Genomic DNA, 15,691 nt, shown 5'->3' with positions numbered 1-15,691 from the left:
CAAAGCGATATGCAACTCTGCAATACTTCTGTTTTCACTTATACCTCCTTACCCTAGCAAAGCTATAACATGTCATGACATTTACATCCAGTACGTGCCCAAGGAGGGCCAGCTGAACTCCCTTCTCAGAAGCCCAGAGCCTGGAGGACCACCCAAGGTCAGTTGATGGGGCAAAGATTAAAAAGGAGGTCGACTGGTCACCTAGACCAAGAATGACAAATATCACAGGAACCAGGAAGTTCAAGGCAGAGGCCTAAAGTAAGTCTAAGCTGAAGAAAAGTTCAAAGAATTGTACACTATACCATTTGGAGATTAATTCAAACATCATTGAGCCCAATCCTTACACATAACTGAGTGTAAAAATGGCTGAAACAGAGAAGAAATGAAAAAGATTTTGAAGGGACTATGTCTTGCAAACAAATGCTGGCTAACAGGCCATTGAAGGGGCTGAGCGCTCTCACGTCCATCCAATTCTGATGGAAAATGGAGAATCCGATACGAAATAAAGAGCCATGCACAGTTCTAACCAAAGGTAATTAAGCAGAGTCCACCTCCAAGGTTCTGGGAAGAACGCAGGGACAAAGAGCAGCAAGCTGTTGGTCTAATTCTGTTTGCCACAGAGCAGTCTTTATCTGGACCACAGCAAAGTGAGACATCAAAATCCTCAGCTAAAATAAGGACTAGCCCTCATCAAAAAGTCTACAAATAACAAATGCTGGAGACAGTGTGGGGAAAAGGGAGCCCTCCTACACTGTGGGTGGGAATGTAAATTGGTGCAGACACTATGGAGAACATGGAATGGAGGTTCCTTTAAAAACTAAACATAGGGCTACCATATGATCCAGGAATCCCAAGCCTGGGGATATAGCCAGAGAAAACCATAATGGGAAAAGATACATGCACCCAATGTTCACTGCAACACTGTTTACAACAGCCAAGACATGGGAACAACCTAAACACTCATCAACAGATGAATGGATACAGAAGATGTGGTGTATATAAATACATATATACACATGTATACATATAATATGGAATGTTACTCACATAAAAAAGAGTGAAATAATGCCGTTTGTGTCAACATGTGTGGACCTAGAGATTATTATATTAAGCGCAGTAAGTCAGACAAACTCATATGATTGCACTTATATGTGGAATCTAAAAAAATTATACAGATGAATTTGCTTACAAAACAGAAACAGACTCAGATACTTCGACAACAAATTTATGGTTACCAAAGGGGAAGGGGGGGGAGGATAAATTATGAACTGGGATTAACATATACACACCAATAAACATATAACAGATAATTAACAATGACCTACTGTATAGCACAGTGAACTCTGCTCAATATTCTGTGAGAAAGTGGACGTGGTAGTCACTCAGGTGTTCATGACTCTCTGCAACCCCAGGGACTGTTGCCTTCCAGGCTCCCCTGACCATGGGATTTCCCAGGCAAGAGTACTGGAGTGGGTAGCCATTCCCTTCTCCAGGGGATCAAAATTCTGTGATAACCTTAGGGAAAGAATCTGAAAAAGAATGGTTATAGGTATATGTGGAACTGAACCACTTTGCTGTACATCTGAGACAATGTACAACATTGTCAAACAACTAATTACAGCTCAGTCGCTCAGTCGTGTCCGACTCTTTGCGACCCCATGAATCGCAGCACGCCAGGCCTCCCGTCCATCACCGACTTCCGGAGTTCACTCAAACTCATGTCCATAGAGTCAATGATGCCATCCAGCCATCTCATCCTCTGTCATCCCCTTCTCCTCTGCCCCCAAACCCTCCCAGTATCAGGGTCTTTTCCAATGAGTCAACTCTTTGCGTGAGGTGGCCAAAGTATTGGAGTTTCAGCTTCAGTGTCAGTGCTTCCAATGAACACCCAGGACTGATCTCCTTTAGGATGGACTGGCTGGATCTCCTTGCAGTCCAAGGGACTCTCAAGAGTCTTCTCCAACACCACAGTTCAAAAGCATCAGTTCTTCGGTACTCAGCTTTCTTCACCGTCCAACTCTCACATCCATACATGACCACTGGAAAAACCACAGCCCTGACCAGACAGACCTTTGTTGACAAAGTAATATCTCTGCTTTTTAATATGCTATCTAGGTTGGTCATAACTTTTCCTTCCAAGGAGCAAGCATCTTTTAGTTTCATGGCTGCAATCACCATCTGCAGTGATTTTGGAGCCCAAAAAAATAGTCTGACACTGTTTCCACTGTCTCCCCATCTATTTCCCATGAAGTGATGGGACCAGATGCCGTGATCTTAGTTTTCCGAATGTTGAGTTTTAAGCCAACTTTTTCACTCTCCTCTTTCACTTTCAGGAGGCTTTTAGTTCCTCTTCACTCTCTGCCATAAGGGTGGTGTCATCTGCATATCTGAGGTTATTGATATTTCTCCCGGCAATCTTGATTCCAGCTTGTGCTTCATCCAGCCCAGTGTTTCTCATGATGTACTCTGCATGTGAGTTAAATAAGCAGGGTGACAATGTACAGCCTTGATGTACTCCTTTTCCTATTTGGAACCAGTCTGTTGTTCCATGTCCAGTTCTAACTGTTGCTTCCTGACCTGCATACAGGTTTCTCAAGAGGCAGGTCAGGTGGCCTGATATTCCCATCTTTCAGAATTTTCCACAGTTTATTGTGATCCACACAGTCAAAGGCTTTGCCATAGTCAATAAAGCAGAAATAGATGTTTTTCTGGAACTCTCTTGCTTTTTCAATGACCCAGAGGATGTTGGCAATTTGATCTCTGGTTCCTCTGCCTTTCCTAACACCAGCTTGAACATCTGGAAGTTCACGGTTCACGTATTGCTGAAGCCTGGCTTGGAGAATTTTAAGCATTACTTTACTAGTGTGTGAGATGAGTGCAATTGTGCGGTAGTTTGAGCATTCTTTGGGATTGTCTTTCTTAGGGATTGGAATGAAAACTGACCTTTTCCAGTCCTGGGGCCACTGCTGAGTTTTCCACATTTGCTGGCATGTTGAGGGCAGCACTGTCGCAGCATCATCTTTCAGGATCTGAAATAGCTCAACAGGTGGGCTTCCCTGTTGACTCAGAGGTTAAAGCGTCTGCCTGGAAGGTGGGAGATCCTGCTTCGATCCCTGAGTTGGGAAGATCCCCTGGAGAAGGAAATGGCAACCCACTCCAGTACTCTTGCCTGGAGAATCCCCTGGAGGGAGGAGCCTGGTAGGCTATAGTCCATGGGGTCGCAAAGAGTCTGACACGACTGAGCGACAACTAACTACAGCCCAGTATAAAATAAAAATTGTTTAAAAGTGAAAAAATAAGACTATTCCATTTGGCATTCCCATAGAAGATGTGAGCTTTGTTAAGTACCTCCATATCACAAATATTTAACAACTCTGACTGACAGGTTTATGACCTATTTTCACATGTATTTTCCACTGAAGTTTCAAAAATCATTAGCTACACAGTGTAGGAAGAAGGGGGTAAAGTCCTTGGCACGGAGATAACACAAGGGGGGAAAAGAGGCTTATGTACCACTTAAGAAACAGATTTCAAGTTTCCATTCATCAAAACATGTAAGGCTTACTTGAAGCCAAATTGTGCAAAAAAAAAAAAAACAAGAACAGATGGAAAACATGTGAGCAAAGCAAGTGGTTACGTTCATAAACACACAGCAATCAAGCAGCTTTCCTTCACACTGGCCTCCATGTCAGACCTACACAGATAACGGACTAGACCGGATGCTTTCTTTTTCAATGTCACCACGGTAAAATGTAAACAGAAAGCATGACGTAACACTGACAAGGCATGGGGGTGGATGCAAACAGGGAGCCAGCTCCAGGAGGACCAGCGGAAGCCAATGATGACCAGCACCCTGGCCTGAATAAAGCTCATCTGGTCCCTGGGCAAAGAATCTCTACCCGACAGCACAATGACTTTGCCACGAATGTGGCACATGTAAATGTATGACATATACTGGTAAATGTATCACATTCACCTCTTATTTCTGGATTTTTTTCTTAAAAGGCAAAGTCAGGAACAGCTGAAAGAAAAACTCATCAACTGTCAACTACTTACATGTATAGGACATTGCTTGGGTGATGTGCTTCTCAGGCAAGTGTATTAATATTTTACATTTTAAAGACAAGTAAAAATCCCAGAGAAGTAACCTTGTCTAATGCCAAATATCTGTGTTAGGAATAAAGATTGCAACTTCCTGGCAGTCTGAGTCATAAGCAAATTCCTATGACCCGCTGCCCAAGTGAGTTCTGATTTTAGACTTGGCTGGGGAGGAACTCATGTATCAGAGAGAACAGATTTGGTGAGTTTCATCTGTGCCTGCTGCCCCCAACACACAAACACACACACGGTACTGAAAGCAGGTATGTGAGAGTCCCTATGGATGGACACAGACAACTGGGGTTTGCCTTTTGTATCAGCAATCAAACTTACGGGATCAGCAAGCCCATACTGACTGATCACTGCAGCGTCTCCTCCTTACATCTGTCTTGTCAAAACTGTCTTTTTTATTTAACTATTGTTTGCCAAGGCTATATACCATTGGAAAAAACAGGAAACATTAACACAGACATTCAAAAGACGTGCCAAGTCTTCCAATAATAACAAAAATGTAAAGGGTTTGAAATAAAGTCATGATTAAAGAATGCATCACAAAAAATAAAATCACAATCCAACCTAGTGAAATACATCAAGAGCTTTCACAGAGATGAACATAAAGAAAGCATCTACAAAAGACAAACTGCAAGGCCTCCAGCAGCTGTGTGCACCTGGAGCCCTTATTCCAGGGCAAACTCACCTCCTTCGTGTCCTTGGAAGGGAAGGACATACTATCACACAGGGAATGACATCTCTTTTCTCCAACCTGGAAATGGTGTGCTTCCTGAAGGCAAGATCTTTGCGTGTTTTGCTTTTCCTGAATATCACTGTCATTTTTTGATGGACCTTCAGAAAACCCATCTTTTTCAAGTGATCTCTCTGTACCACAGTGAATGGAACTTAAGCTGGCTGCCTTTCTTGAAGAAAAACCACCCGTTTTTCTCTGGAATGTTCTTTTTCTTGTGTTGACATCATCCAAGTGGTCCTTCCTCTTTGCGTGGTAGGGGGTGCCGTCTCTTTCTGAAACCCTTTCCTCTGGTTTGCTGACTCTGACCTGGGTTTCCTGGTGCTGAGAAGGGCCCCCCAGGGGACGCTGATCGCTCGCCGTCTGGGGCTGGGCCCCTGCCTGCAGAGTGAGGCCGGGGCTGGCCCCCCGCTCCCACGCCAGCCCCCCGGAGAGCGGGCGGGCGCTTCCCTTCCCTTCATCACCAAGCCGAGGCCCTCCTGACTCCGTGTCACCTGCTGCTTTCTGGGTCAGGTCCCTTCTAAAGTATTTTCCTCTTCCAGCAGAATACTTTTCAGGTCTCAGAGGAGTTTTGGCAGGATCCAGATGCTGTTCTTCTTTCTCGGCTCGGACACATCCACAGACATTCCCCATCTGATTTGCAGAAACTCACAGCTGCACAGTGTCCCTCATTTCAAAAGCCGGGGCTTCCTCAGATCTCCACACAGCCTAACTCCTCAGACTTCATGACCATCCTTTTCAGCGTGAGGCCATCTTGCTCATGAGAAAGGCACCCGCAAGAAACGCCGTGGCATCCCGCCCGGCCGGCCGGCCCCGGGTCTCATTAGACGCTGTGGCTTATTTCTGACCACCAATCCTCTTAGACAAACATCACTGCTCACTGTCAAATGACATCCTGATGAGCTTCCAAGGCAAACCCTTAGCCTTGCTGCACAAAAACACTCTGACCCTCGCTTTCCTTTCGGTTTTCTGAAATGCAGTTACACTACCCAAGTCTGCTCTAACCTTTGGAACCACTGGCGATGTGACAAATCTGAGCGCAAACAGAAAGCAAATACCAGTCAGGAGACGTTTAGCAAAGTGCCTTTCAAACTTAGTTCCAAAGTGCCTTTCAGCTTTAGTTTCAGAGACTCCTGACTGTACAATTTTTTTTTTACTTAAGAAACACAAACTAATGTTGGCACTTGTCCCAAAAACTAGGCTCAGAAACCTCTATAAAACTGTATTAAGACTCATTCAAAAACAGCAACCACAAAAAAAGAAAAAAACAGGGTGATTCAACAGCTGAAGGAGAGATAATACATGTTAAATTCCTAAAACACTCTAATCAAATCATTTCTAAAATCAATCCCTTTAAATAGCTTCTCATATTTTTCATATGACAAATTTCCAAGCCATTTCTCTTTCTGTGATCATTAGGATTTTCATATGAGTAGCTTGATAAACTTTATGATTTCAAGCTTGGAACACTTAGCCAAAAGAAACACCCGTGTGTTCTTACACATGAATTAAGGCAGTTGAACTTCACATGTAACCTTTGTAATTGTACCCTAGTTAAATATTACGCAGTTTTACCAGGGCTGTGCTGCATAAATTATAAATCAGAATGGAGCCTGATGACCTAAGGTGTGCCTCTTTCTAAGACTGAGTCATTGATATGGTAAAAAGGAAATTAGTATCATATGACTAGTCTTACACAAAAGCTGAAATCAGCTGACTAAAAAAAAAAAAAAAAAAAATTGACAACTGACTTTCTCCAGGTTGTCTTTAGACTGATCCAAAAATGGAACTCATGTTTTTCTAAATAAAAATATTCAATTAAATAGTCAAGTTAGCAATGTGGCTGATAATTGTCAATAACAAACCTGCACGGTGAGGTTTTCCTTAATCATTTCAAGAGGAAATTAAACAATTTCTATCAGAAAAAAGAATTATATCCCAGAAGCCAAGCTGGTAAAAATAAAGCTTCAGGCTGGTTTGTTTTGAATTTATTCTCAATGTCTTCACTGGCACTAGGACATCTTTCAGGAGAACTCAGAAGCATGATGGCTGGCATGTGCACTAACATGCCGAAGGTATGACCACTGATTGGCACTTCCTTCCAGCCCCGCCAAACCCAGCAGCTGCCCCCTTTTCAGGTCACTGCACATCGCTGTCTCCCCCAGAGACGGCTCCACTTCAGTCTCTGCCTGGTTAGCTGGCATTCATCTTGCAAAGCCTGTCTACAACATCAGGGGCAATTTCCTTTATTCTCTAAGACCTTCCTAATCCTACCGAAACACACCCTCCTCTACATCCCTACTTTTATTTCTACTGTGACAGATTCAACAGCCCAGATTATAGCCAGTATTACAAACATTCTCCCAATAGAGCATCACACTTCCATCATCTGAGTGAGACAGACTGGGATCTGGGACCCTTTGTTGCAATACTTGCACGTGAACAAACCTCTCCTGCACTAAAACCTACTGCAGGCAGGCACAGCTGGGGCAAATTCTGGACAAAAGACACAAAGAGACCAAAAACCCAACTGCCGCTTCTGAAGAGCCCAGAGCAAAAGCAGGGGTCAGGAGCAAAAGCAGGGTACTGCGCGTGCCCCCCACACACACCACCACCAAGGGGGTGGGCACACCCCCCCAGCCACACCTGTGACCCAAGCCCCGGTCAGGCCCCCACCCTGATCCCACGTGAGGAAGGCGCCCACCCCACCTCGGGGACTAGGGAACCTGTTCTCACTTCCCATGCTGCAGGCACCAGCTCCCAGAAAGCCCTGCCTGAATTTTTTACCTGGCCTCTGACCAACTGCTATTGATTAAGGAGGCCAAGAACCCTAGTCGGTTACACAGTATCTCTGGACCTAGCATACGGTAACTAACAGGAGACTACTGTACTGGCCAACACTTAGCCTTCAGACTGCCCAACTATAACAGACAGTCAATTTGTGATGCTCAAACAAATATTTTTAAATCAATAAATAATTTGGTCTTCTGAAATCACTTCCTTTATTTATGTAAAGCATAGAGGAGAAAAAAGGCCCAGTTACTATTGAGTGAGGACGATTATCACGGCTATAAATAGCTTTCTGTCTTGGCATAACAAGTAAAATCATTCTGATCTTAAATTATCATAGGACTAAAAGTACCCCTTTAAATAAAAAGGAACACTTCTATTTTATATTGAAATTTTATATTTTATATTTATAATATAAATAATATAGTAATATTATGTTTATATTTTATAGTTTATACTTCAAAACACTGAAATGTTCTATTTTAAATAAACCTTGGTCTAATTTTTATTTATTTATTTATTTTTAAACCTTGGTCTAATTTTTAAGTACTGGTGATAATCTAACAGTCATAATATCTTGTAATTCAGGTCCTAAAATACACTGGATTTCCTAAAATATGCCACAGGATCACATTAGAAGCAAAACTCTTGGGAGTCTGGGATTAGCACATGCATTAACTATCATATACAGAACAGATAAGCAAGGTCCTACTGTACAGTACATGGAACCGTATTCAGAACCCTGTGATTAACCATATGGGAAAGAATATGGAAAATACTGTGTGTGTCTGTGTGTGTGTAAAACTGAAACATTTGGGGTACAGCAGAAATTAACATGACATTACAAATCAACTATATTTCTACAAAAAAATAAATTTAAAAAAAGAAACAAAACTTAAGTTGGCACATTTTTGGCTGGTCCTCTTCTCTCCTCCAAAGACACTTAATATAGAATTCTTTTCTGAATGATTCTTTGCTTTCCATTTCCTTCAACTTAGGGTCTAAACACATTGCCTCTAATTTCCAACCACTTACATTTCGGTCTGTTACTTTCTGGTTTCTGCTCTCAGGAACTTGAGGGGACCTTCCCCCAAACCCCTGGGGTCTTCCTAGACAAAACTACTAACCTGCATTCACTCTTCACTTTGTCAGACCCTTTGAGGGCATTCCACGCTGCCCACTGTTTCCTTCTACTTGAAATTCTCCTCCCCTGGTTTCGTCAATGCTACATTTTCTTGTATTTACAACAAGAAATGAAGTCCATGTTTCTATTAGGAGAGTTCTGGTAAAGCTAACTATAATCTGGGGTGATGAATCCTTCTCAGTGTGAATCAAGAGCTGGGTGAGGGGCTGCCGCAGGACCGGGAAGGTGCTAAAGAGAAAGAAGGCCATCACCGACGCCGGCCAGCGGCGGGCCAAGCCCCCCGCTCCTTCTTTGTCCCCAGGTGGATGGTCTCCCCGCACCCCAATCATGGTCTCCCCCAAACTTCTGTCCTCTCTCTCTGCTCTTCTCCACCGGCCCCCCTGAAAGTCCCTCCTCTCTGACAGACCCAGGACCCTCACTTTCTGGAGACCCCCAGGTTTACCAGCAGCACCTCTGACTCCCCAGCTCCACTCCGCCCGCATCTCCAGCTGCCCGGCAGACAGAAGCCGGCAGACCCCCCCCCAGCACATCAAGACCACCAACGCCGTGGCCTTTCCCTCTCCCCTCATGTCCACCCTCCAGGCTGTCTGCTGGTTTTTTATCTCCTGGGTTCACGGCTCAGCGGCATCTTTAACCCCCCAACACACACCCTGTCACCAGGTCCATCCTTCCTTCCTCCAAAACACCACCCTGGATTCACCTTTTCTTCCGCACCCAAGCCCTGGCCTTTAACACCCCATCTGAGGGCACCACCTCAACCTCTCCACTCATCTCCTTGACTGCGACCTGTGGTCATTTGTTTATTTTACCGGAGTCCACATACAGTTCTAAAACATCATTTTGCAGGTGCAAGACGGTTGGGTGACTTGCTCAATGTCTTCACGGCCACAGATAAAAGAACTGACCACCACACTCAGCTGTGTCTCCCTCCAGAGCCTGGGTGCTCCCCAACTCTGCCATTCAAACGCCAGACACAGCCTATATCATCAGCTGTCGGTAACAACGGGGCTGTTTCTAAAGGTCTCCTGCAGTTTCAATCCTAAAAGTTCTGGATCCCTGGGAAAGCTGCTGAGCAACTCCACGTGAATTCTGCTTTTTGGCCCATTCTAGTTAGACGTCACCTGTTCTACTAACAAGGTTTCGGGTCTGGAGCCAGGCCCCAAACCCTGCCTTGCTCGGTACGCCAGGCCCCCTGAGGATGGGGCCTCTAGTGATGAGGGTCCCTGACTCCAGTTCCCAGTCATCAAGCCCTGCTGAGCCCGACATTCGCCTAATATATCTGTACTAGCTGCTCTATCGGCTGGCCGGCTGACACCCGGTCACCCGGTGTCCCGGTACCTGGGTCCTCTCCTCTGATTTTCTAGTGCTACACCTTTGCTGCCTACCCAAGTCCTGGAGCCTGTAAGACTCTACTTCCTATAGCTGTCCATATGTGCTAGATTTAGCCTGCTCCCAAATGAGCCCCAGTTACATTATTTCCACCATTCCCCTACAAACCCTGTATCCCACTCAAATGTTTTAAATATTAGAACTAAATCTTCTTCCTCCGAAGATGTGGTCAAAACCACAGCTCCTCTCTGAAGCCGGCCAGCCGTGTCTTCCTCCCCCAAGGCCCGCCACACAGCCATCAGTCAGCGGATGGGCCACGTGCCGGCCGCAGCCAGGCTCTGCGCGCTGCACATAAGATGCTCCGCGGTCACCCAAGGGGCTGCTAAACCAAAGCAAGCGCCAAAAGTAGGACTCACCTCCAATCAAATGAAGACTATTTTTTTAATGCATCATTTCACAAAAACCAAAGGATCAAAAGCAGCCTTTTACTGGCACTGGTAATTAGGTAATAATTCATAGCAATAAATATGCATTTATTCTCCTTAAATCTAGTTTGAGAAAGTACAACTCCATAAGAAAAACGGACGATTCCAATGTAAGAAATCTCTTTAGGAGAACAACACTGCCACCTAGAGTCTATAAAACCAGGAAAAAGCTGGCGCAGTTCAGAAACTGTAGTATCAATGAAATCCACTCTAAATCACGATTGAGTCATCAAATTTTTATGTATCTAAATCAGGTAATGTTGGCCAATAAGCAAAAAAAAATGTCTACATTCAATAAAAGGGAATCTCTGTCTTTCAACTCCTGAGATTACAAGCACTGTTCTAAAAACATTCTAAGCTTTTCAACAACAGGAAGCGGAACAATACAAATATACTGTTTAGGAAACAAAGTCCGAATCTCCTATCATTTATATGTAGCATCTTTAAAAAAAACTGATACAAATGAGCTTATTTATGAAACAGAATCAGACTCACAGACTTCAAGAACAAATTTATGGTTACCAAGGGGGAAAGGGGGGGACAGATAAATTTAGGAGTCTGGGAGTAATAGATACATACTACCAAACATAAAATAAATAATCAACAAGGACCTGCTGTACAGCACAGGAAACGCTACTCAAAATTCTGTAATAATCTATATGAGAAAACAATCTGAAAGAGAATGGACATACGTACATGCCTATGAATCAATCTGCTATACACCTAAATCTAACACAACACTGTAAATTAACTATACATCAATATAAAATAAAAAACTAAATTAAAAGAGAAACAGAGTCTGAAATTTATTTTCCCCTGTTGGATGTGAATGCATAATTCACCCTTCACATGAACCACTTGAAAACCAGCAATGAGGTTAAAAGAAATGACAATTAAGAAAGCTGGGCTTACCTGAAAGTGCAAAATTATTGTCCATATTAATCCCAAAGTCAATTTGGGATTTCCATCTGTTATGTCATCATTTCTAATATTCACTAATTTCACCTGTTTTGTAAATGAAGAGAGAAAACAAAATGCTTTTCAACCAGCACATGAGTTATTTTTACTTACATAAAAGATTCTAAATTACAGACATAAAAGAAGCCTGAATAATTTTAATACCAATAATCCTTAAAATACTGTTTTACCCCTAAACCCACTCATCTTAGGCTGCGAATTACAGAGGAACATTTTTGGCTTTGTTTTCTACTGCAAGTACTAAAAGTACACTTGGCAAAACAAAATCACAGTTCAAGTGAGAAGTCCTAAATACTTAAGCTTTTAAACTAGAAATAATACTGTCTTTTTAAAATGTTATTTTTTACAATTAAGTAGGAAACTATTCTGAACCATCAAATAATTTTAACAAATTTTATCACACTTCTATCACAAAGAGTATAAAAAAGAAATCTAACATTATTATTCCATTTGTCAACCACAGACTGCTATGTAAGTCACTGGACATTTGGCAGACTGTTCAAAACTTTAAAAATAATATGTCAATAATAACCAGATTTAAAGTTTATCAACTGTCAAATTATGCATTCAGATAAATTAATGCAATAATGATAACTAACACTTCCTAGAAAAATAATTAAATATCATGAATGATACCTAACATTTTACTTACTGGACAAATCACTACCAAAAATATTTCAACAAGGAGACATGATTAACCATTAATCTTCTGGAAACTTCCACTAGAATTAAGACTAGCAAGGCAAATACCAGTAACACTTAAAATATAAGCGCTGAGTATTTGCTAGAATTCAGTAACTAAAAGCACTGTGATGTTCATAATAAACCAAAGGAAGGACTAACAACAGTGTTTCCTTCTCTTCCTTACCCTCTCTTCTCTTTCTCCCTCTGCATAAAAAAGCAAAACTGTTGCCACCTCCAATTTCTCGGTTTTCAGTCCCTTTCAATTCTCCTGAGTTTCACTGTCTCCTCCTTTTTTCTACTAATTGAAAGCTACCAATTACTTGGCTTATACCATTTTAATCACAGTGGTACCCAATCAAGATCAAATCCAATTTGGTGTTCATTTTTCTCCCATGATTTCTTCTGAAACCTCAAGCGAGTTGGGGACTGTTGTCGGAACTGTTTTTATTTTTAACCACTTCTGAATCACCCAGTTGTGTCTTGCTTATAAAATATGAACTACTGCCTCCTCACTACTACATTTTAAAAATAAACATATGCAAATTTAAAGTATTATATAAACTTTTATAAAAATAGGCAATTTTGTAAAGTGAGTATAAAGAATATTCTCTCCCCACTACTAATAACTGTTCTTTGACATTCTTAACATTCTGTTGCTACTAAAATGTCCTTAACTTCCCAGGCAAAAGCATTCCAACAGAAGGAAAATCAGTAGCTGTTATTCAGATGGTAATGTAGCCACTTACAATTCTGGGCTTACACCTACAATTAATTTCCTTTTCTTTGGAACAAACGTTTAAAAATATTTTAAAATATCAGTCTCACAAAAGCACAAGTTTAATGGTTATGAAAGTGAAGTCGCAAAAAAAAAAAACAAAGTGAAGTCTCGCAGTTCTGTCCGACTCTTTGCAACCCCATGGACTGTAGCCCACTAAGCTCCTCCATCCATGGGATTTTCCAGGGAAGAATACTGGAGTGGGTTGCCATTTCCTTCTCCAGGGGATCTTCCAGATCCAGGGATTGAACCCAGGTCTCCCACATGGCAGGCAGACTCTTTCCCATCTGAGCCACCAGAGAACCTCTGTTAACGATTATTAAATCATTATTAAACCATATTAAATGTTAATGATTAACTCAAAGTCAAATTTAATCTGTTCATTCCCTGTCATGGTCCTATGCAGATTTATTCAGTCACACATGTGTCGTATTATATGATTACAGCTTTGAAATTCAAACATCATACCTGGCGTCTTTTCAAATAGTCAAGTGCAATTTGTACATTCTGGAGTCTGTGAAAACGCATCCGACCCTTCTCTCTGGGCTAAGAAGAGAAAAATGCAGGGTATAAAAAACATTATATTTTCTGACACCATTGACCATGCTAAATATACTGAATACCCTATATAAATACACTGTATGCTTGTCATACTGTCAAAACGTATTTACTGTTTGGGTAAATCCATTAAATTTTTAATGATATTTTAATTTTTTTGAATTACCTGAGATTGAATGTAAACTAGGGATTTTTCTGAGTATGTTTTATTTAAATAGATCCTTTACTATGAATATTTTATTTAAACAAAAGGAAAAGAGAAAGTACCACAGAATATACAGACATTTCATAGTCACTATACTACAAGTCTAGCCTACAATTATTTAGCTATGGATGCACTCAAAAAATTAAATACCATTCCCCAATTGCCTTCTTAATAAACTCTAACTCAAGAGGGTTTTTTAATTATACATGTATGGCATGTTAATGAAAATGAGGTAAAGTAGCATGCAGTTAGTATAAAAACCACCAAGAAGGAGAAAGGCAGTAAAGGTTTACTTAGCCATGATACAGGAGAGAGAAAAGCAATTAAAGCCACGTAATATATTTCCTCTTTATTTTATTTTCGTTTTTGCACACAACCGGTTGGACTTTAATAGTCTGACGCTGCCTGGGGATGGATGTGATGACATGCTGTGTCAGGAAAACTGACAAACCATAATTCTTTTCCTTGATGTTGTTTCCCTTAAGAAACGTTACAAGTCAGCAGAAGGGAAACATAAGGAAACAGAGCTGAGAAAATGTTCAACAAAAATACAAAGAATGGAGCTGATAACTGACCACACAAAATCTTCCAAAGGGAAAAAAAGAAAACTGAGAGCTGAGCTGAAACGTGAATAGGTTGCTGAAGCCAAAGGCAGCAGAATAAAACAGACGGCGGACCACAGACTGGGAAAATAATCCCATAAAACAGGAGAAATGAAGGTGATGAATCCCCACTGCATCCACAAAACACACGTTCCAGTGAAAACAGGGGGCTCTGGGGATATGATGACCAAAGAAGCGCATCTGTCTTGCAGAGGTAGGCTCAGTCGACTGAGTGTCATGGGGGTTAAACAGCTCTGTCAGGACCTAGCATTTAAAACACCCTCCCCAAATAAAATGAGACAGATAAGACAGGCAGAGAATGTCTGTCTAATACCGACTGCCAATAGGCATGACTTAGGGCATAGTCTTAAATATAAAATAAATGTCCATACGTTCCTTCCAAGAAAGCAATGAGCAGTTATGTCTGAAATATCAATTCCAAAAATGGAACTGATGTGCATAAAAATTAGCAGGCTGGTTGTATTTGTAAACCTTCACACTTATACAAAAGGTATATAAACTTCTTTAGCTCAGATGCCATCCTATAGGGTTGCCATTTCCTTCTCCTATAGTTTAAGCACATATGTTCAAATACCATGCAGTGCATAGAGATACAGAAATAAATTTAAAGAGAAAATATGTCCTTTGTCCAATCTGTTGGTCCACACACATCCACCTCCCTGTGGGTCTTTGGGCCTTTGTGCCATTTTCTAAAAAGGAGCCAGAAGCCATGGGTTACTGTATGGTGTTAGAGATCACCGCACTGTACCGGCTAGGTTAGTCGAGTTATGGGGGCGACACCTACCCCCTTATCCTCATCCTCCATATCCTCATGCTGTTCATATTCGCATGCTTCTGAGGCACTCACCAACCGTAAGGTCTTCAAAAAATCTCGCTCCCTTGGCTAATGAATACAACAGACAGAAGACAGGACAGCAAATACACAAGACAGACCAGAAATGAAAAGAAGAGCATGAACAGAACATAATGAAGGAGACCGGGTAACCGAGAGGGGGAGGGATGTTCACAGAAGAGGAGATGACACCTGCGGAGGGGGTTAGACCGTCTGTCAGAAAGCGGTGCTTATTTCCTTGCTATTGGTGAGTCTTTTAATAGGGGGTTATAGTATGCATCCAAATTCTGCTAAGCATTAAAAAAAAAAAAAAACCCAGGTAAAAAAGAAGAACAGCAGTAGTATTTTAATTACAGAACTGATTATATAAGCAAGGTCGTCAAAGTGTTTCCATCTCCCAAATGCACACCATTTAAAGTCTGAAAATGCTTCAGCATCTAACCAGAAC

The 15,691-nt window shown here is 41.7% G+C and overlaps 1 protein-coding gene across 16 annotated transcripts in view; it reads right to left on the bottom strand.

Moving 5' to 3' along the window:
• Window positions 1-15,691, bottom strand: part of DST (dystonin) — a 522,273-nt gene that overhangs the window by 241,426 nt on the left and 265,156 nt on the right. For 11 of the 16 annotated variants that reach the window (XM_043907023.1, XM_043907025.1, XM_043907040.1 and 8 more), the window contains 2 exons: window positions 13,494-13,571; window positions 11,501-11,593 (listed from right to left, as the gene is read on the bottom strand). In XM_043907023.1, coding sequence (XP_043762958.1) covers window positions 11,501-11,593; window positions 13,494-13,571 — 171 coding nt within the window. Of the gene's footprint in view, window positions 1-4,795; window positions 5,804-11,500; window positions 11,594-13,493; window positions 13,572-15,258; window positions 15,295-15,691 lie in introns of those variants that run through there. The other 5 variants (XM_043907022.1, XM_043907038.1, XM_043907031.1 and 2 more) reach the window with 2 other exon arrangements.

Source organism: Cervus elaphus, chromosome 7 (genome assembly GCF_910594005.1).
Source record: "Cervus elaphus chromosome 7, mCerEla1.1, whole genome shotgun sequence".
Classification (NCBI taxonomy): Eukaryota; Metazoa; Chordata; class Mammalia; order Artiodactyla; family Cervidae; genus Cervus; species Cervus elaphus.
The sequence above is the reverse complement of the archived record's forward strand: the minus strand, read 5'-3'. Positions and strand labels throughout refer to the sequence as shown.